The 23,879-nt window shown below is 42.3% G+C and overlaps 1 protein-coding gene across 4 annotated transcripts in view; it reads right to left on the minus strand.

The window, feature by feature from the left end:
• Nucleotides 1–23,879, minus strand: part of LOC137524955 (dynein axonemal heavy chain 11-like) — a 378,600-nt gene that overhangs the window by 175,911 nt on the left and 178,810 nt on the right. For all 4 annotated transcript variants that reach the window (XM_068245507.1, XM_068245505.1, XM_068245508.1 and 1 more), the window contains 2 exons: nt 22,972–23,154; nt 8,163–8,264 (listed from right to left, as the gene is read on the minus strand). In XM_068245507.1, coding sequence (XP_068101608.1) covers nt 8,163–8,264; nt 22,972–23,154 — 285 coding nt within the window. The remainder of the gene's footprint in view (nt 1–8,162; nt 8,265–22,971; nt 23,155–23,879) is intronic.

Here is a 23,879-nt window from a genome sequence, read left to right on the forward strand (position 1 = left end):
AGGGTACATCTAGCGATGTGTAGGAAGATTCAACCAAGAGACAAATCTCTCTGTAATCGAATCTGATTAGAGAGAGATCTATCAGCTGCCCATACACCACAGGGCGATTCCCAATCAATTTCATCCTTGTGCGCCACATCCGCCGACACTGTCCCCAATGTAAAATGTCCCCCCGGTGTCCAGTGTAAAGTATAAATTACCTGTCCACGGCCTGCGTTTGTCCCCGCTGGCTTCCAGGATTCCTCCTGCATACATGTGCACCCCACTTGGTTTCCTAGCAAGGGCGCGTGTGTGTGACGTCAACACGCGTGCCCTTACTAGCAAACCACGTTGGGCCTGCATGTATGGAGAGGGTGCGCCCAAAGCAGCAGACGGACAAGCGCAGGCCGTGGACAGATAATGTATGCTATACACTGGGGGAAATTTTACATTAGGGGGCAGTATCAGGGGTTTCGGCGCATTCATTGATCGTCGTGAAATTGCACACCGTTCCCGCTCCACACCCGATTGAGCAAGTCGGCCCAACATCTTGCAGCATGCGCAATTTTTGTCTTGAAATTGGTTGCTTTGTCAGCCAGGCATGCACTTGGCAGCGGCGATTTTCATCCAATTAAATTATAATAATCACATTGGATGGTCGATCGGCCGTGAGTATTTTCCTGCTTGCTGGTGGCTTAAATGGCATTTTATTGATAATGTGTAAATATCACCTAGGAGAAAACTTAGGAGAAAAAGTAAATTGGATCAGGCCCTCTGCCTATGGCAGTTTACAGAGTCTTTGGGAGAAGAGCATTATAGAAAAGACAGTTAATTAGTTTATATTTGTCTTTACATTTTATCATTGGGTGAGAGCATCTGCACTTTTTATTTGTTTCCCTTTATGATTTTGTCTCCTACTGTTTGGTTGTCTTTCTGTCAGCTCTTCATGCTGGTATTCACCTCCTTCTCTTGAACAATTACTCTAAGACCTTTATACGATTCGGATAAAGATGTACTATGTTCTCAGAGTGACAAGAACGTGGCCTGTGTGATTGTTGTTTTGTTGCTCAGTTTTGAGGACAAAAATGGTTTTATTTGTCCATATGAAGGAAAATCAAAACTCAAAATGGGTCTATATATAACCTCTTCAAAAGACAACCGTTGCACCATTGCAATTTCAAACAAGCGTCCAAGTTTTGTGACACTTTTGCCACTCCACAAAAGGAAGCACTTTTTTCTAAGCTTTGAGATCAAATTTCCCACAAGAGCATACATTTTAAGAATACATTTTAGTCTTCAAGTTTAGTCTCCAAACCAGTATAGGACCTGAAAATAACATTATATTTAATGCTAACTGTAAAGTTTCAAGATTTAGCCTGTAAAAAGGCCAAAAGGCTTTCATAATTTTAGAACCGATTTGTTTTGTTTTTTCAAAAGACAAACCAAGTTATTGTCCTTAACATTAGGGAGACTTAACCCAATCAAAGAGTGCATACAATAAAGGCTCCACTTAAAAAGGGTGCCAGATATAAACAATATTAAAGTTATCCAGTAAAATGGGTGCCAGGATATAACGTAAAATATAGTTTATAATACTGATATTCTACTATTCCCCACTGTAATCTCTATTTTTATGTTTACTAAACTGAGGACCAGTTTAAATATTATTTCATTTACGAATATAGTACGACTTAATTCATATAGTAAAATATCTTTAATTCTTATCAATATTTTACTATAGCCTAACTCTCCCTACTCTCACACAGAATCCTCTCCTGGTGATGCCTAACCCTAAGACCCCCCTATGGTATTGCCTAACCCCCCCAAAAAACCCTGGTGGTACCTAACCCTAAGACCTTCCTGGTGGTGCCTAACCTTGACGGACATTTGACTGGATTTGCTACATGCTTGCTTAGGGTGAGTAATTCAGTCACTACTGATGCATGAAAGATCAGCAGGACACCCAGCAACGGTTTTAAACATTTGTGGACTTGCTGTTTAGGGTTATTCAAAAAGGGGAAGACATCCGCAATTAAATATTGCTTGACATATTTCAACTTTGCTAATTTCCAACCTAATTTTCTCATCTCAATATTTCTGCTAATATCTCCTAAGCCAAATTTAATAAGAGAGGTGATAATGGACCCCTCTGTCTAGTTCCCTTTCCCAACTCAAATGTCTTGGGCAGACAATCTGGTGTACAAATTTGGGCTTTGGAGGTCTATTGTCCATTGCTTTATTTAGTCTCATGAAAGAGCCCTGGAAACCTTGATGGCTCAACACTAGTGTTGGTGTGCAAATTTGGCATAATGATTTTGGAACAACATAATACTGAAGAATACCACACTTCAGTACCATTTCAGTACCGAACAAGTGGACAGAGTCAGGGGTAGTTCACTACTTATACTTCACATACTGTGAAGTATAGTTCACGTGAAGTATATACTTCACGTAACTCCGATATTTCCTCCTTCTGGCTTTCGAAGGATAAGCATTGGAGTTATGTGAAACATGCCATAATGCACAAGTAGTGAACTCCCTCTTACCCTGTCTGCTTATTCGGTACAGAAATGGTACGAAGTGTTGTGTTCAGCAGAATTCGGGTGTTCCAAATTTGTTATCCCGAACACCAACACTAGTCAATACCTCAAGCAAACAATCCTGCTCAATGATATTTATTGCCTTTCTTCCCCTTGAACAAATAAAATGTACATTTATTCTTTCAAGGTTGAACATACAGTATCTCCATGAGTCCAGTCTTCCATCCTCCATTCAAGTTTTGAGTCTTGTATCTCAAGCTTGTGGAGCTCAAGTTATCTTTCTTCTATTTTCTAAGACACCCACAACTGTGTTCATATCACTGTCCACTACCAACATTCTAGCTTTTAAGCTTGTGGTGCTCCAATTAACTTTCATATATCCTCCAAAATGCTCTCTACCATGTTCATGTCATCACCCACTATCAATACTCTGGCTTGTAGTGCTCCAGTTACCTTTATTCTATCTTCCACAATGCCCACTACTGTGCTTTTATCACCACTCAATACCAACACTCTAGTTTTTGGTGCTCCAGTTGCCTTTCTTTTATCTTCCAATATGCCCACTACTGTGTTCATTTCACCACTCACTATCAATCCTTACATTTTTTAGGCTGCCTTTTTCAATGCTTTTTTTTCTCCATTTGGGACCATGAAATTGTATGTAACAATCACTTACCCTGAGAGTTGGAGTTGCCCCCTAACCTACCAGCTTTTGTCATCTTTTTTTTTTCTTTAAAGGAATACTTAAGTCAAAAAAAAAAAAATGACATTTACTCACCTGGGGCATCCCTCAGCACCCCGAAGCTGGATGGTGCCCTCGCAGCCCCGCTCCGATCGTCCTGTCCCCGCCGGCGGCTACTTCCGGTTCGGCGACAGCCGCCGACAGGCTGGGAACGCGGCTGATTTTCCGCGTTCCCAGCCGCTGCTATCACTCTCTATGCTGCTATTGCGTCTATATAGACGCTATAGCAGCATAGAGAGTGATAGCAGCGGCTGGGAACGCGGAAAATCAGCCGCGTTCCCAGCCTGTCGGCGGCTGTCGCCGAACCGGAAGTAGCCGCCGGCGGGGACAGGACGATCGGAGCGGGGCTGCGAGGGCACCATCCAGCTTCGGGGTGCTGAGGGATGCCCCAGGTGAGTAAATGTCATTTTTTTTTTTGACTTAAGTATTCCTTTAAGTGATAAGGTAATGTGTGAAAGCTTAGTTTTGAACACCCAGAAATTCCTCATGTAGTAGAAATTATCACCTCTTAGTTTTCTGAGTAACCCAATGTCTTTTAATTACTTTAGCTATCTGAGTACTCTGGACCTCTAATTGGATCCTGCAGGCCAGGAATATCTATCTCCAGTCCTTGAGGGCCATATCCATGCCAGTGTTTAAGCTAGACAAAGACGTAGTCTACTTGATGAACCACACCCTTCCTTATTCAGTCACATCAAATAACTTGAGGTGTGCCAAAAATGTGTGAGGACCTCTACCCTTGAGGACTGGAGTTGGACATCCCTGCTGCAGGCCCTTCTAGGAAGCCAGCCTCAAGACACGTTAACAAGCGAGGCAAATAGTAGCTGCAGCATTTGAGCTTATGGGCAACTCTAGCTGCACCACTCACAAAACACAACTTAACCCTTACCACTGTACAGACACCATATATTATACGCATACTGTTCATGTTTTACTACTGTACAGCTAATTCAGTTTTGATATTTGTGTTAATTTGAAAGAAATCTTCAGGCTGCACTCAGTGACAGAATAATTTTTCTGCTGTTTGTGCAATACATAGGAACGGACACTGGAAATTGTTTTAATTTTTCGTTTGGTAATAAACACTGTTAGGACTATAAGAGAGCAATGAATAGCAGAAGTTAACATGTATTAGAATAAGACAGCAACTTTCCACGTCTGCTTTTTCTCATACAATCTATGCTTAGAGTTTCTACATGTTAATGGAATTAAGTGGGCATAAACAACAAAAAATTATTGTTACATTTCCAGTTTTTAATTTTAAACTTTGTCCTGCTCTAGACAAGGGGAAAGAGAACGCTATTTTTTTTTTAGATGCTGTGATCAACAATGTCACATCACTATGGCAATCGTTGTCCATATGTGGAATACAGAGCAATGTTAATTGTGCAATGTAGCATTGCTGGTGCACGTCAATCAGAGTCTATGAATTGAGAAAAATTTGCTCTGTTCATTCTCTTAAATGATGTACCCAATTAAACCTGTTAGAATTCATGATCTTCAGTCAAGGTTAAATGAAAGTAGTTACTCCTGTCAGCTAGGTGATTAAATGCTGCCTACATCAGGAACATTTATGTGCAAAATTAAAATTTTGGTCTAAAGCATGAATCTTTATGCATGCCCGTTAATTATCTTGCCGTTGTTCTACTTATTAAATGCCCGTTGCATCTCTTCTTCATCATCAGCCTTCTTTCAAAACTTATTTTGCGGTTCATGTAGAACTGAAATTCAGTGTTTAAATAGGTGGCGTACTGGGAAATTTGCGGGGCTTTACTGGCTGCATGGGGGAATTTGTTTCCGAGCTTCCTGGTAATTAGAATGCTGAAAGTAAATTTAGAACTTTTTAAATATTATTTTAGATTTGTAGATTACTTTGCAGGACAGGTGTTTGACCATTGCTAATCAGCATACTGTTGAATTTGATCACTGCTAATCAGCATTTGCATCATTGCTAATCAGCATACACATTTATTGCATATTTTTTATATGTTTCTCTCTTTTTTATGATATTACTGTATTTTATATGTGTTATTAAGAGGTAATCTATTTGGGGCACCATATGAGCACAGCTGTGTGTTTTTTTTTTGCCATTGGTGTTTTTTCACCATTGCTAATCAGCATACCATTGCATTTGATCATTGCTATATGACCAATGTGTATGACCAGTTTGTTTGCACCCATTTTTTTTTTTTGGTGTTGGTGGTATTTGACCATTGCTAATCACCATGCTTTTGATCATTGCTAACCAGTATTTGCACCATGTATTTATTTATTGCATATTTTATATATGTTTTTCTCTTTTTTATGATTTTATTGTATATGTATTTTCTATGTGTAATTAAAAGAAGTGATTTATTTGAGGCACCATACGAGCACAGGAGATTTTTTTTTTATTATTGAATGTTTATTTTTTCCGTTATCATTGGGCTTAGAATTTATCAGGAAATTATATGCTAGCAATGAAAGCCCAGGTTTCATATGCATTTAATAAACATTTAACAATACTGTAAATAAATATGGTGTAAAAAAGTTTTGTAAAAGATATTGCAGCTTTTTAAAAATTAAAATGTAAGCACCTGCTGCATCAATTTACTGATCCTCAGTGGTGGGCTCATAAGTCCCTAAGGACTTGAATTTGTGATTTAAATGAGGCTTAATTGCCTGAGCTGTGCGGCTGGGAGAGAGAGGGTTAGTTACCCATAAGTCCGTCAGACTTCCTGCGTTCCAAGCGTCTTGCACGTGCCCTATTCGACGCATTGCACGACTCACTACCGCGCACTTCCTCCATCAAGCCAGAAGGGGGAAGTGCGCGGTAGTGAGTCTTGCAAAGTGCAAGACGTTTAGAACGCAGGAAGTCCGATGGACTTATGGGTAACTAACCTCCTCTCTCCTAGCCACACAGCTGAGGCAATAAAGCCTCATTTAAATCACGAATTTGAGTCCTTAGGGACTCATGAGCCCATGCCTGCTGATCCTCATGAACCTCCCACTATCTGCTCACTACTCCAACCCCACCATAATACTGAAGCCAAACTTTCCAGAAACTAGTTGTTGTTATAGACCACCGAGAGGCATGACTACAGCTGACAGTGCAATTACTCTCTTCCCTGCATGCTCATGTAACTAAAGCAGAAGTGTCTCCGACTGACTGGGAGTGATCAGGCAGCTGTAGGTCGATGAACTGAATCTGTGACCTGGTGTAGCAATTTATTTTGTTTTTCATTCTGAACAAACTACTACAATGCTTTTATAAAACATTTTAATGTGTAATAAATATAAAATAATGTTCTGCTGTATGCATGTAAAAAATTAGCCTAAACTAGGACTTTAATCCTTGAATAATGTTTTCACTTTAAATGCTTTGAAATATTGCTGAAGCAACATTTCTGTTTCTAAAAACACTGTCATAGAGTAAGTTAAATACATTTCAAGAATATGGTGTTTATACATCGCCTATTGTGTTCATCATACGTAGCTTTTCCTAGGCATAGCCCAACCATTGTATTGTCCTTAAAATAAGGTTGTTTTTTTTTTAACTGTAATCAAAATAATATATTTTTCCGACTACTGTCTAATTTCAATAGATGAGTTAGCCAGATGGAGACTGAAAGTATTGAAGCTGAAAACTTCTAAAAGAAACAAAAGTAAATAATAGGTATAAATTATAAAAGTTATTCCTATACATTTTCCAGTCCATTTAAACTTCATGTTGCTAATGTTAATTATATCGGTGCTACAGTACAATAATTTTTCTCTGCATCAACTAGAAAACTGATAAAAGTGCAACATTTTATTAAAAAAACAAAAACTTAAATTTGCACATTGATGTACTTGAAACGCTCTAAAATTAAACTTTTGGACTTAATTTTTAATTAATCTTCTTCAGGTTGTCTTTAAAAACTTTACTGGGGTTTGGGACACAATGCTATGAACATTTCTAAGTTTTGCTTGAAAAGGTTCTGGATAGGAAGTGTCTGCTCCTTCATCTAACTGAGGAAACAGGAAGTGCTGCACAGCTCCATAGTAAAAAAAAAAAACACAGAGCATCCACTATGTAATGCTGCAATTTGCATATCCGCAAGCCTTGGTGCCCGCAATTTTAGCAGGTGCCTCTGGGAACTCAAATTTCCCTTCTTTGCAGCAAATCATCTAATTTACAGTGGGGAGGAGGTTATGGTAAGGAGGGGGTGTTTGAGTGTTAGGTACCGGGGGGGGAGTTAAGTGTTAGGCACCAACTGGGAGGGTTTAGCGTTAGGCATAAGCAGAGGGAGGGTTTAGGGTTAGGCATCGGTAGAGGGAGAGTTAGGCATCAGAAAGGGGGTTTATGTTAAAGGATAGGTGTCAGGAAAGGGTTTACCCTGCGGATGTGGTTGAGGTTAGGTGTTAGGAAGGACTATTTCATCAGGAAGAGATTAATGTTAAGGTTAGGCATTAAGAAGCGGATATGTTAAGGGGGATGGTTAATGTTAGGGTTTGGGAAAGGGAATTTTGGTTAAAGGTGAGTGGGTAGCATTAGATGAATAACCAAACACCAAGATTGCTGGAGGAATCAGCATCATGTAACTGAGTTATGAACCATGTAGCAAGCACAACTGCTCTGGCTCTGAACATATGTATACCGTATGTCTGTGTATGATCTCTCTAACCCTCATTTCTTAATTAATTTTATACATTTTTTTCTATTATTTATTACTTACCAAAAAGGAAGATGTTGCTAGCTAAACACTGTATATCATTAATTATAATACCTCTTGCACCAATCAACAGTGTTTTTTCTATAGAGTGTCCAAGTCCTGTATATAGCTAATAGCACACATCAGTGAAAGCAGACGAATAATAAAAAAAACCCATAACACTTTATAGTATAACACATATGTAAATATAACATTACAATAGCATACTTCAAGCTTCTTGTGGATGATCTCGAGTCTCTCGGCTGCATAGATCAGGTCTGTGTTGGCTTGAGATAGAGACTGGCGCTTGTTATCCACTTCACAGTAAACCTAAAGCAACAAATCAGTTACCAGATACCCGGGATTAAAAGGGTTACCCTGCTAAGGGAACGTAAGTCTGGATGCACTTTTAACATATGGGGAATAATGGGCAAACTACACGAATAATTGTCTCGCTTACCTGGAGTTATTAGAAATACATACAAATAAACTATAGTTTTTAACATTTAGCCATGGTATGGAAGTTGAGATTCATATCAAAGCTAAAGTTTAACATTTTTACATGTTATTATGCATATGGTGTAGAATATATTATAATTTACTATCCACAAATGTTTTTTGCATTCCTCATAAATCATTTTTACAAGAAGAAACTGGCGCGATATAAATCAATAATAATTATTATCTGGCTGGCTGGGTTTGAAAAGCTGGCTGGCTGGGAACCAGCTAGTCTTTCCCTTTGAGTACAGAACTGGCCATGCCCACTTACTCCCTGTGTTTCACAGTAGGGAGAAGAGTGAGGAGATAGGTGGAGTCAGAAGATGGTACTTTGCTATTGACTTTTTCAAACCATAGCTGTCAAGAGATATCACTTGTGAACAACAATAGTAAATAGATAGTGGTTATTATTCTACTCCTAGTTAAAAAGGATAATGACCCAGTCTACCAAAAAGGGGCAGGATGAGATCTTGGGGTAGGGGATAGGGAGTGCAGCGGACTTGGTAACCACCATTTTTATGGGCAATATGCACTCAACAATACCACTTCTTATTATTAATTTGACTTTATTTTATTTTGCACTGCTCTGTTTAGTTGAATGTACTCCTGCATAAATCACTTGCCTAGTTTAGCCTTTATGCTGACTCTAGATCCGCCTGAAAGGGACCCTAAAATATCACTTATTGTTAAGTACCTAAATAGAGATTACACATTATTACTGTCACTAAGATTGTTGGTATAACGTTCCCTATGATCTTTACCCTCTTCCTCACATGCCCCTTCATACTGCTAATAGAGTCCAGTAAGTATATCAGAGAAGCTTACTTTATTCTCACTTTGAATTTACCTTATTACATGTGCTCCAGTCTCTGGAACTAGTGAAAATGTAGACAGGCATATCGTCTCTAGGCAGCCACTGACACTACTGTACCTAGAGGTTTGGCTATATACAGTGGCGTGGGAGAAGGGGGGAACACGTGGGCAGAAGCAATTGAGCCTCCAGCCGGAGGGGCTTATTAGTGTTGGAGAGTCTGGGGATGCGAGAGGGCTGCCGAGGAGTAAGGATGTGTCAGGATCAGGTGAGATTCACTCACAAGCCACACCGCTGTGCCCTACACAGGAGGGGGGCCCACAGAAATGGTGGGAGGAATGACCTGCAGGATACAACTAGACAGCCAGACAAGCTATATGGGGACCGGGGGGAGGGGAAGGGGAACCACCAGAGATGTCACATAAGGGAGTACCACTAGATTACCAGGGATATCATATGGGGATACAACTAGCACGCCACCTCCGCGACCCCTCCTAAAAAAAAATATTTGATTGGTGTTGGGGGAGGTTGTCTGTAAATAATCAGAACTGGGTGTCTAATACCATAGCCAGTTCCAGTTTTACCCACTGCTGCATTCCTTGCTGTTAGCCGGAGTTCCGCTGTATAATCTCTGGTGCCTAGCACCCAAATTACATGATTGATGCCTCCATAAATGCTAATTACATTGTAGGTTATGGCGGTGCCCAAATTTCCTGTTTTGGTTGGGAAGAGGCACCAGCCAATTACTACCTCTGAGCTCAGAACCGACTCTGTCCCCGCCTGCCTAAGATCCAAAGGAAGGAGCAAAGAGAGGAGGTGGGAGAGATTAAGTGATGGCTTTGTGAGGAAGATGAAACCCCCATCTGAGGCAGTCCTATTCTTTGTGCACTGATCTCTGGGCCATGTGACTGACTTTCCCAAAGGGAATTTCTCTGAAATGGCTGGCATGAATATTATAACTGTGTGGGTAATAACATAGTCTTCTGTCCACCTTTACTAACAATGAAAAATCCAGCAGGGTAGGCTAGAGCTTCAACTCTCTTCCACCTGATTCACTGTTTGTGAGGCCAGTTGGAACCACAGAACTTGTCCGTGAATATCTCCTTACGCTGCAAAATAAGGCATTTGTCAGCAGGGGTCGCACCACCACAAAATAATTAAAAATCGGTTAGAGATCCTCTTTAATGTCAAGGAAGCCAGTAAGCCATACTCTGCGTATCTGCTTGTATTGCCAAAGCTTTGCTACAGATCCGTGCTCTGAAGTTCAGGAGCTGAGCACAACTGCTACAGGATGAAGAATGGATACTGCTCTGCTGCCTTCCTGGTCACTTCGCACAGGAATGTAATTAATTAGCATAAAAATTGACTTTCACACTCTCTTTAAAAGTTCTTCTGCTCTCCTACAAGATATTTATCATCATTGGTGAAGTGTTACCAATAGATGCCACTGCAAACAAAGGCAGCAATTAGCAAACCCACAATGTGATTTTACTGTTTAACTTTGCTTGCTGACCAAGTCTCTCTATAGCAAAGGGGCAGCAATTCATACACTATATCCTCTTGGGTGAAGTGGTGGTGCAGCATATTGGTGGGTGAGCTTAAGAGGAACTTTAACCCAAGTTTGAACTTCACCCCAATCAGTAGCTGATACCCCCTTTTCCATGAGAAATGTTTACCTTTTCTTAAATAGATAATTGGGGGGGGGTGTCTGTGTGGCTGATATTGTTAGTGGGTGTGGTTATAGCTAATGGCATTTGATGCGGTCTAGTTTTTTTTTCATGTCTTTTCTTGGGACCTGCAGTATTCACCATAGATGACCTCCAACTCTGTATTTTACATTATATGCCGTGACACTCTTGCCCAGGTTGTTGGGCAGTTTCGTTTGATTACATTTTCTAAATATAGTGAAGATCACTGCTAAAAATAACAGTTAAAAATCATAGTAGCTCTATAAAATGTTATAATCTTTATTGCACGGTGGCCATTTTCGCAGTGTGTCATTGTCCACTAGGCTATGAGTAGTAGCAGCAACGCACATCACAGTCTTGGGAAGACTCACCTGCCGATACATACCAGTAATCTTTTTTGTCCCTAGGCCTTCTCAAAGGACTAGAGGACATGATCTGCGCATGGAGGAAAAACGTTTTAGCCATTTATTTAGGAAAGGGTTCTTTACAGTAAGAGTGATTAAGATGTGGAATGCATTGCCACAGGAAGTCGTTATGGCAAACTCTATACCTGCATTTAAAGGGGGCTTAGATGCTTTCCTTGCGTTGAAAGACATCCATGGCTACAATTACTAGGTAATGCCTAATGATGTTGATCCAGGGATTTTATCTGATTGCCATCTGGAGTCGGGAAGGAATTTTTCCCTTTTGGGGCTAATTGGACCATGCCTTGTAAGGGTTTTTTCGCCTTCCTCTGGATCAACAGGGGTTTGTGGGGGACGGGCTGGAGTTGTACTTTGTACTGGTTGAACTCATTGGACGTATGTCTTTTTTCAACCAAAATAACTATATAACTATGTAACTATGTAATTTCAAAAAAAAAACATTCTGTTGAATTCAACCAAAAGAAAGTGTAACAAGAGTGTTTACATATATTTTTTTCAGGACTTTAGAAGATCCTGCTGTGCAAAGTAACAGATGGTCCTGAGTCTGCACTGTGTAACTAGGAATATTTAATTGAAGGACTTGAAAATCGGAGCTTACATTGTGTAGCCCAGCACAATGCTATTTGATGAAGCCCGTAGGAAAAGGTCAAAATGTTGTTTTGTGATACACCAGGGCATGACTTCTTATGGAGCAGGAAATCAGAAGTGATTCTGTAAATCGAGTCTGGATTTATAAAAATCTACTGTCTCTTCTGTTAGGTGGCAACATTAACATCTCTCAATATACAGAGGATTGGTGTGGTGCCTGCATATCACTAAATCTCACAATGGTTCACTTTTAAAAAATTTGATTGTACATTGAAGTATTGTCCAAGTTATAGTAGTTTCTGAAATCCATTTTAACCACTTCAGGACCACAGTCTTTTCGCCCCTTAAGGACCAGAGCCTTTTTCTCCATTCAGACCACTGCAGCTTTCACGGTTTAATGCTCGGTCATACAACCTACCACCTAAATGAATTTTACCTCCTTTTCTTGTCACTAATACAGCTTTCTTTTGATGCTATTTGATTGCTGCTGCGAGTTTTACTTTTTATTATATTCATCAAAAAAGACATGAATTTTGTCAAAAAAATGACTTTTTTAACTTTCTGTGCTGACATTTTTCAAATAAAGTAAAATTTCCTATACATTTGAGCGCGAAAGTTATTCTGCTACATGTCTTTGATAAAAAAAAAACCATTCAGTGTATATTTATTGGATTGGGTAAAAGTTATAGCGTTTACAAACTATGGTGCCAAAAGTGAATTTTCCCATTTTCAAGCATCTCTGACTTTTCTGCGCACCTGTCAGGTTTCATGAGGGGCTAAAATTCCAGGATAGTCCAAATACCCCCCAAATGACCCCATTTTGGAAAGAAGACATCCCAAAGTATTCAGTGAGAGGCATGGTGAGTTCATAGAAGATTTTATTTTTTGTCACAAGTTAGCGGAAAATGACACTTTGTGACAACAACAACAAAAAAAAAAGTTTCCATTTCTTCTAACTTGCGACAAAAAAAAAATGAAATCTGCCACGGACTCACTATGCTCCTCTCTGAATACCTTGAAGTGTCTACTTTCCAAAATGGGGTCATTTGTGGGGTGTGTTCACTGTCCTGGCATTTTGGGGGGTGCCTAATTGTAAGCACCCCTGTAAAGCCTAAAGATGCTCATTGGACTTTGGGCCCCTTAGCGCAGTTAGGCTGCAAAAAAGTGCCACACATGTGGTATTGCCGTACTCAGGAAAAGTAGTATAATGTGTTTTGGGGTGTATTTTTACACATACCCATGCTGGGTGGGAGAAATATCTCCGTAAATGACAATTTTTTTATTTTTTTTACACACAATTGTCTATTTATAGAGATATTTCTCCCACTCAGCATGGGTATGTGGAAAAATACACCCCAAAACACATTATACTACTTCTCCTGAGTACGGCAATACCACATGTGTGGCACTTTTTTGCACCCTAACTGCGCTAAGGGGCCCAAAGTCCAATGAGTACCTTTAGGATTTCACAGGTCATTTTGAGAAATTTCGTTTCAAGACTACTCCTCACGGTTTAGGGCCCCTAAAATGCCAGGACAGTATAGGAACCCCACAAATTACCCCATTTTAGAAAGAAGACACCCCAAGGTATTCCATTAGGAGTATGGTGAGTTCATAGAAGATTTTTTTTTTTTGTCACAAGTTAGCGGAAATTGATGTTAATTGTTTTTTTTCACAAAGTGTCATTTTCCGCTAACTTGTGACAAAAAATAAAATCTTCTATGAACTCACCATACTCCTAACGGAATACCTTGGGGTGTCTTCTTTCTAAAATGGGGTCATTTGTGGGGTTCCTATACTGCCCTGGCATTTTAGGGGCCCTAAACCGTGAGGAGTAGTCTTGAAACCAAATGTCGCAAAATGACCTGTGAAATCCTAAAGGTACTCATTGGACTTTGGGCCCCTTAGCGCACTTAGGGTGCAAAAAAGTGCCACACATGTGGTACCGCCGTACTCAGGAGAAGTAGTATAATGTGTTTTGGGGTGTATTTTTACACATACAGATGCTGGGTGGGAGAAATATCTCTGTAAATGACAATTATTTGATTTTTTTTACACACAATTGTCCATTTACAGAGAGATTTCTCCCACCCAGCATGGGTATGTATAAAAATACACCGCAAAACACATTATACTACTTCTTCTGAGTACGGCGATACCACATGTGTGACACTTTTTTGCAACCTAGGTGCGCTAAGGGGCCTAACGTCCTATTCACAGGTCATTTTGAGGCATTTGGATTCTAGACTACTCCTCACGGTTTAGGGCCCCTAAAATGCCAGGGCAGTATAGGAACCCCACAAGTGACCCCATTTTAGAAAGAAGACACCCCAAGGTATTCCGTTAGGGGTATGGTGAGTTCATAGAAGATTTTATTTTTTGTCACAAGTTAGTGAAAAATGACACTTTGTGAAAAAAACAATAAAAATCCAATTTCCTCTAACTTTTGACAAAAAATAAAATATTCTATGAACTCATCATACACCTAACAGAATACCTTGGGGTGTCTTCTTTCTAAAATGGGGTCACTTGTGGGGTTCCTATACTGCCCTGGCATTTTACGGGCCCAAAACTGTGAGTAGTCTGGAAACCAAATTTCTCAAAATGACTGTTCAGGGGTATAAGCATCTGCAAATTTTGATGACAGGTGGTCTATGAGGGGGCAAATTTTGTGGAAGCGGTCATAAGCAGGGTGGCCTCTTAGATGACAGGATGTATTGGGCCTGATCTGATGGATAGGAGTGCTAGGGGGGTGACAGGAGGTGATTGATGGGTGTCTCAGGGGGCGGTTAGAGGGGAAAATAGATGCAATAAATGCACTGGGGACGTGATCGGAAGGGGGTCTGAGGGGGATCTGAGGGTTTGGCCGAGTGATCAGGAGCCCACACGGGGCAAATTAGGGCCTGATCTGATGGGTAGGTGTGCTAGGGGGTGACAGGAGGTGATTGATGGGTGTCTCAAGGTGTGATTAGAGGGGGGAAATAGATGCAAGCAATGCACTGGCGAGGTGATCAGGGCTGGGGTCTGAGGGCGTTCTGAGGTGTGGGCGGGTGATTGGGTGCCCACAAGGGGCAGATTAGGGTCTAATCTGATGGGTAACAGTGACAGGTGGTGATAGGGGGTGATTGATGGGTAATTAGTGGGTGTTTAGAGGAGAGAAGATCTGCGGGCGATCTATTGGTGTGGGTGGGTGATCAGATTGCCCGCAAGGGGCAGGTTAGGGGCTGTTTGATGGGTGGCAGTGACAGGGGGTGATTGATGGGTGGCAGTGACAGGGGGTGATTGATGGGTGATTGACAGGTGATCAGTGGGTTATTACAGGGAATAACAGATGTAAATATTGCACGGGCGAATTGATAAGGGGGGGTCTGAGGGCAATCTGAGCGTGTGGGCGGGTGATTGGGTGCCCGCAAGGGGCAGATTAGGGTCTAATCTGATGGGTAACAGTGACAGGTGGTGATAGGGGGTGATTGATGGGTAATTAGTGGGTGTTTAGAGGAGATAAGAGATGTAAACAATGGATTTGGGAGGTGATCTGATGTCGGATCTGCGGGCGATCTATTGGTGTGGGTGGGTGATCAGATTGCCCGCAAGGGGCAGGTTAGGGGCTGATTGATGGGTGGCAGTGACAGGGGGTGATTGATGGGTGGCAGTGACAGGGGGTGATTGATGGGTGATTGACAGGTGATCAGTGGGTTATTACAGGGAATAACAGATGTAAATATTGCACGGGCGAATTGATAAGGGGGGGTCTGAGGGCAATCTGAGCGTGTGGGCGGGTGATTGGGTGCCCGCAAGGGGCAGATTAGGGTCTAATCTGATGGGTAACAGTGACAGGTGGTGATAGGGGGTGATTGATGGGTAATTAGTGGGTGTTTAGAGGAGATAAGAGATGTAAACAATGGATTTGGGAGGTGATCTGATGTCGGATCTGCGGGCGATCTATTGGTGTGGGTGGGTGATCAGATTGCCCGCAAGGGGCAGGTTAGGGGCTGATTGATGGGTGGCAGTGACAGGGGGTGATTGACGGGTGATTGACGGGTGATTGACAGGTGATTGACAGGTGATTGACAGGTGATCAGGGGGGATAGATGCATACAGTACACGGGGGGGGGGGGGGGTCTGGGGGGGGGTCTGGGGAGAATCTGAGGGGTGGGGGGGTGATCAGGAGGGAGTAGGGGGCAGATTAGGGACTTAAAAATAAAATAGCGTTGACAGATAGTGACAGGGAGTGATTGATGGGTGATTAGGGGGGTGACTGGGTGCAAACAGTGGTCTGGGGGGTGGGCAGGGGGGGGTCTGAGGGGTGCTGTGGGCGATCAGGGGGCAGGGGAGGGGGAAATCAGTGTGCTTGGGTGCAGACTAGGGTGGCTGCAGCCTGCCCTGGTGGTCCCTCGGACACTGGGACCACCAGGGCAGGAGGCAGCCAGTATAATAGGCTTTGTATACATTACAAAGCCTATTATACTTGTTACATGCAGCGATCCGGGTGCTAGTAACCCGCCGGCGCTTCCGAACGGCCGGCGGGTTACAACGAACGGTGGGCGGAGCCAGTCCCCGGCGGCTGATCGCGTCACGAATGACGCGATCGCCGCACAGACACTCCCGCAGCCGCCCCCGCCGATGGGCGTATTGCGGTCGTTTGGGCCCGGTCTTTGCCGCCGCCCATCGGCTGGGGGCGGTCCTCAAGTGGTTAAACAGCTTCTTTTTTTCACTTTTTTACTAGTTTAACAATCTGTTTGAAAGGCCAATTACGATGACTTTTTATGCCCCTATAATGTTTTGAGTAAAAATGCTCTTCCTAAAGGGATTTCTACAGCTCCTGCTGTGCACACAACAAAGCGAGGCAACTTCTTCCAGGCCCAAGCAGAAACCAGCTAGTCTATTGTTCCTCAAAGATACGATTTTCTTTGGTTCTGTCAGTCAAGCAAGCTTTGTCTGCCAATATCTCTCCAACTGGTTCACAGTTGTTAGTTAGTATGCTAACTGGAGGGTTGAAGACAAAGGGCCTGATCCAATTCAATTTTTCTCCTACGTTTTCTCGTACAAAATATTTTAATCTGTTTAAAATAACTTTTCAGCACTCTGCAATTGAAAAAGTACCAAATGGTAGGTGAATAAATTGCTCTAAGTATTTTTTTTCACCAGCAAGGTGGCTTAACCACTTCAGTACCAAAAGTTTTCCTCCCTTCAAAACCAGAGCAATTTTCACATCATGCTCCTCCCATTCATTTGCCAATAACTTTATCTCTACTTGTCACACTGAAATTATCTATATATTATTTTTTGTGGGACAATCTAGGCTTTTGTGGGACAGTACTTTTTGCTAAAAATTATTTTATTTTATATGAATTTTGCAGGGAAGAAAATGTAACTCTTTTGAAACTAAAATTTGCTATTGATGATGAAACAGACACCTTTTATTTGCCCATTTGTCACGGTTATTACAACATTTGTGTCCCTAGTACAATGTACAATGTAGTGTCAATCACGGCCACATTGTCCACGGCTTACTGTGCAGGCTCAGAACTACAGTAAGACGCAGACAACAGGGCTGTGATTGACAGCGGCGCTTCGCACAGGCGCAGTAAGGACGACCTCAAGGTCGTCCTCTGCACCGTGCGGGGACCCCGGGCCGGCGCTGGAGAGTGGAGCTGTGTGCGTGGGATAGACAGCTGCGAGGGGCTGGAGAAAGCCCCAGGTAAGTAAATGGGATTTCATTAATTTTCGCCTGATGATTCCTTTGAGCTGCCAGCAAGTAAGAAAATACTCAAAATGATTTACACAGTACTTTTCACCTACTTTTTGGTACTATTTCAATTGGAGAATGCTGAAAAGTTATTTTAAACAGAAAATGCATAATTATCTCCCAGGAGAAAACTTAGGAGAAAAAGTGAATTGAATAAGGGCCAAAGGGCCTGCTGCACACACAGCACACGGAAATATGACACTTACTTTCGCAGCAAGTACTGCAAGTTATGCCATTAGTAACACCTGTTACCGTTGCAACAGTCGCGCTGCTCAAGAACTCTCTGTGCACAGCAGTATTACCACTATGTTTTGCATCAGGCCCAAAGTCTGGAGAACATTCAAAAGTTTTGCCTTAGCTAATTTGTGGAGGACAAAATGAAAAAAATACAAACAAAAAATGGGAATAAATTACAATTGTGATCCCTTTCTATTACCCAATCCATGGACATTTTGTTAAATTATTTTCCCTGGCTATGTTCCAGTATGACCCAGGTGATACAAACTTTCCAAAACTTTTTAGCTGTCTGTGCTGGATAACTTCTATGGGTCCCATTTACCATCAATGTCAATGGGTCCTGCAGACCATTTTTAAGGGGCAGAGTGGGGGTCCTGTAGACATCTAGCCTGAAGATCCCACTAGCTACCAATGTTATGGAGAAAAATCAATGTGAGGAGTCTTATTGGGGGTCCCACTGACCACTAGTTTTATGGGGCTGAATACGTGAACCATTTAGATTGTCAGGGCTGGTCCTTCTAGAGCACAGGTGTCGGACTCCAATCCTGGAGGGCCGGATCCATGCCAGTGTTTAGGACTGAGAAAGAGAGGAATGTGTGTTCTACCTGATGGACCACACCTTTCCTGATTCGGACCCATCAATTAATTTGAGCTGTGTCAAAAATGTGTGAGGACCTAGGCTCTCGAAGGACCGGTTTGACTCCCTTGTTGTGGAACAGCAAACTGAGCCACAAGACACAGCCTCTTCAATGGCTTGTAATAACTTTAAATGTCTAGTGATTATGAACATAACATTTTCTTTTTTTCTTGGCAGCATAATGGGAGTACCATTACCATTGAGGACAGGTAATGCACTTGTCCTGTGTGCCATAACTGTCATACTACTTGGGGCATAGCTAACCCCCCCCCCCCCCTGCAACCAACTGGGAGTTAACTAAACATTCAGGGTGACATTTCAGTGCTAGATGTTATTTTCCCTAGATACATCACTGATGGTTGCTTGTATTTATGCATTAACATTTAGCCTGCCTTTTTTTTAATGGGCACTGCAGCATCGCGTTCTTTTGTGCCTGCCAGTGTGCCTCCCTCAGCCTCCATAAGCCTATGCAGAGCAGCCCAGAGAGTGATTTGAGTTTACCTGATCTGGATGCAGGATCAGCTCTCCTCTTCCACCACTAGCGACGCTGCAACCCTGACATCCTCCTTCGGGTTCTGATCGCAACATATCATGTGATCAGAACCTGGAGGAGTATTTCAGCATTACAGCACTATTAACTGGTGGAAGACTAGAGCTGATCCAGCTGCTAAAAGGTTAAATGGCACTTTACCTTCAGTGCAGTATAAAGATATAAAGAACCCCTTCTTCATTTTTGCCCATGGGCCCATTTTATCCAACACCGTACCTGTGGATAGTCAATTTTGTAATTACAATTTTGTAGAGTACCAATAAACCCCTATGCTAGGGTTCTCCTACTGGATTTCAGCTCCGCCTTCAACACCATTATCCCTGACATCCTCTTTGGCAAGCTAGTTCACCTCAATGTACATCTCAGCCTCTGCGGCTGGCTGAAAGACTTTCTAACAAACAGGATTCAGGTAGTCAAGCTTGACATCTTCTCTTCGCAGGTGCGAGTCACCGACACAGGCATCCTCCAAAGCTGTGCCCTGTCCCCAAACCTGTTCTCGGTGTACACAAAGTACTGCACCTCAATGAACAACTCTGTCAAGGTCATCAAGTTTGCAGATGACACCACTATCATTAGCCTTATAGATGGGAGCGATGAACAAGCCTATCTCCAAGAGGTTGAGAACATCTGCAACTGGTGCAAGGCATACAAGCTTGTCCTAAACATGTCTAAAACCACAGAATTGATCATCAACATCCAGAAAAGCCCTCCTTAACACCCCTAGGTCATAATTGAAGGCACAGAGAGGTTACCAGAGTCCAGAACACCTGTTTCCTTGGCACTACCATATCTAGCGAGTTAAGGTGGAGGGGGAAATGCCACCAAAACCCAGAAGAAAGTCCAACAGTGACTGTTCTTAATGCGTTAATTGAAAAAGTTTGGAATGTAGCAAGATCTTATGACCTGCTTCTACTCTATCATTAAGTCAATACTCTTCCATCATCGTACAGTACGCAGGGGCCTCCATGAGCAACAGAACGAACAACAGAAAGTCATAAATGCCGCAGAAAAGATAATCGGTACCCCCCTCCCACCCCCGATCTTCTCTACTCCTCCAGACTGTATTCCAGGGCTGTCAAGATAGCAAAAGACCCCTCTCACCCCAGCAACCGTTATCTTAATCTTCTCCCCACAGGCGCCACTACAGGTCCTTACCCACCAAGACCATTAGACACAGAAACTCCTTTCCCCAAGCCGTTCAACTCCTGAACCTATCCCCCCAATCACCCCCCCCCTTCCCGATCTAGTGTCCCCTCCCAATAGATGCTATATAATTCCATGTACAAACCTCTGTACTTGGCGAATTAACCTGGTTCGGATATTCCTTATTGACAGCAACACGTTTCCATGCCTCTGACACATGATCTATCTTATCATAAGGAGAGTATGAACTATGTCATTTTACATTCAGAGCAAGCAATCAGCTTCCTGTGCTTAAAGCCCACCTACTGCAATAATAAACCCAGCCAGCCTCAATAACTAATAAAATGAGCTGAATTTCTCCTCTGATATCTATTACAGAACAAGTAAAATATGAAGCATTTACACTGTCACACTCTTTGCAGTCATTCCAGTACAATAAGTAATAAAGTACTTACATACATCTTGTTGAAGTATCCAGGAGATATGAGAGCAGATTGATAAATAACACAGAGAAAGGGAAATATTCATCATGACAAATAGTGAAAAATTAAAGATTCCAAGCAGCATTAATTATGCCTGGGAAAGATGAATAGGACCTCTCACAATTAATGAGAACATACACCTTTGTCTAAGTTTTACATCCACCTGTGATGAATGCTCCAGCGCTGACAAAATACATCATGCAAACGTTTGAATTAGCAGCACGTTAATAGATTGACATAAGAGGGAGAAGAAAGCCTTTAATCATGCACATTGTAACACTCCCAAGTTTAGTTTCCGCTACGCAGCAAATAAGAGGAGAAAGTCAAAAGAAAACAGCAGAGTCAGGACAACAAACAGCTTGCAAAGGAAACCAGAACCACTGTAGCCCATCTTGGCCCAATAGAATAATAATAATGTTCACTAGGCCACGAGGCCTCTGAACTTAAATTTTTCCAATACCCATAGTTATAGAAATGGTGTTGAGATCAGTTCCACTTTTCTTAAAGAGTAGCTTTAATTAAATGTGGGTACTTCACCATAAGGATGGATTGGTTGGTAAAATCCCCATACAGGTCAAAGGTCGGCACTACTTCAGGCAAGTACACAAATTAGGTTAAAAGCCTCTTTACCCTGTTGTGTTCTTCACACACCCCTTTCCTGTAAGACTGGAAGGGTCTCCTCTGTTTACACATGGTGGACGCCATTGTGATATTCAGTTGGTGTTTTTGATCAAGAGAGCGACTGCATCCAGTCCCGTTGGGACACCCAAGTGGAGTTAGGTTCATTGTCTCCACCTGCCTCAAGTGGTTGGTTGCCCCTCTTGCAACCTAGCTTCGTGGGTAGTTTTGTTTACGCTTTATTACCACATTTTAACTATTAACATGTTACTATCGGGCTCCCGTTGTCTTTGTGTCATTTTCTCCTTGTACTTATACTTCAAACTTGTAGTTCCTTTTATATCTTGCATTGTTTAGACACTCACCTAGGGCCTAATCGCTGTGTGGGTCGCGCCTCTTTAGCCCTCAGGAAGCGTGTCAGCTGACAGCCGGTCAGCTGACACACACAGCTCCATCCCCAGGACCTGATTGCTGGGCGTTTTGGGGCGTGACCTCTCTGCTGCTCCGGGCTTCTTAAGCCCTGCATTTCCACTCTCACGTTGTCTGTTGTAGCTAACACTTCGCAGTGGAGGCTTCAGACCTTAGACAGATCCGTGTGTGCTTGAACCGGCAGGACCCCGGGGATTCACACTTAGCTCAGGAATAACATATTATTGTGATTGTTTTATTGACCTCTGCCTTGCCTCTTACTACTCTTCTGCCTAACGATTCTGTACCTTTGCCTATCTGATCTGTTGCCGACCTCAGCCTGATTACTCACTACTCTCTTGCCTAACGATTCTGTACCTTTGCCTATCTGATCTGTTGCCGACCTCTGCCTGAATAAACACTCTGATTTGCCTTACGATGGTGGTATGATTCCTTCTGATTTTAGGGTCTAAAAGCGGCACAATTTTATCATGTGCTTTTAGACGCTAAAAGCATGAAAAAAAATCATACCACGAGAGAGTTAGCCCTAGCACTTACTCACCTCCCTGGGCTTTAGTGCTGCAGTTTTCCCTCCGTCCTCCGGGTGATGCTGTAACCCTATAGTGAGATTGCCGGCTGGATTGCAGGCGGCAATCTCCCCAGGGGGTAGCAGAGCCTTGGAGGAGAGGGAGAAGAATGGTGGGCGACGTCGGGATCCCCAAGGAGGTGAGTTGAAATGCCTGCTGTGCAAATTGCTCTGCATAGAACCTCTGGTGGCTGCCCAGAGTGTAGGTCGGGGTTACCACTTTGAGCTGCGGTTTTCCGCCCCGACTGTAGCTCGGGGTTACCGCCAAGGAGGTTAAAGATGGTACAAAATTTCACATAATGAATTAATGGACCCTGGTTACAGCAATAAATGTACAAGGATGATACAAGTATCCACATGGGCTAAAGTACAAGCACTGGCACAAAGAGGGATGTATATAGCAAAGCACAGCAAACATGCAGAGTGGTAAACAGACCAGTATTCCCTGTGCTCAGTGTTTCTGTGGAACCGTTTTTTTGTTAAAGGAAGATGTAGAATTATTGGCCCTTGACAAATAAAGTAGTCCACACTTGCATACTGTGCCGTGTATGGTCAGTGGGGTATAGTGCTGACATACAGAGGTAACTATTCATGCAGCATTGTCTGGGCTCTCTTACCTCATGAAATTTAATGATATTGATGACCCACGCGCACAAACCTGCAGCTGCCGAGGATTTTGTGCGGACAAATTCTGGGTTAAATTCAGGATCCTTCAGATAGTCGTCTTTTATGGCTTTTACTGTTGCATCCGGAACATGTTCTTTGTCAAAAGTGACCAAATTCTGTAGAAATTCATCCACCTATAATGAAAAAGCACCTAGGTTCATATACTGTATTAGGTAAGATATGATATTTAGAAGAGGATGCGCTCCAGATAAACAAAGAAAAAAAATAGAAGAACAAATGAAAAAAAAGAAAATGTTGTAAAATTATAAATAATTCTTAAGTAAAAAAAAAAAAAAGTTCTGTAACCATTGTGGGAACGCTGCAGTGACATAAACTGTCCAACAAATTTAGATTTATTAACTGCTGCACTCTGCCACTAAAGCCTGCAAATGTCTCTCCTGTTTAAGCCAATATCCAGCTCGGTCAATCCAGATTATACCTGATAACCTATAAACCAATATCCAGCTCGGTCCAATCCAGATTATACCTGATAACCTATAAACCAATATACAGCTCGGTCCAATCCAGATTATACCTGATAACCTATAAAGCAATATCCAGCTCGGTCCAATCCAGATTATACCTGATAACCTGCAAATAAAAGGCTGATATTGTGTAATACTGTCAGGATATGATTCTTACAACAAATGCACCTGATGCAGGCCCCTAATGCGTCAATCAATTTAGAGGACCAAATGGGTTGGGCGGAGCTTACAAGCCTTTCATCTAATGTTATCCATCTGACTGAAGGAGGAGTGGATAGTGGGCGCAGTTGGAAGATGGAGGTCTAGTGAGCTTGGCGCGACGCCGTGAGGATACTTGCCGGCTGCAGCTGATTCGACACTTACCATACAAAACA

This window comes from Hyperolius riggenbachi, chromosome 7, assembly GCF_040937935.1.
Source record: "Hyperolius riggenbachi isolate aHypRig1 chromosome 7, aHypRig1.pri, whole genome shotgun sequence".
NCBI lineage: Eukaryota > Metazoa > Chordata > Amphibia > Anura > Hyperoliidae > Hyperolius > Hyperolius riggenbachi.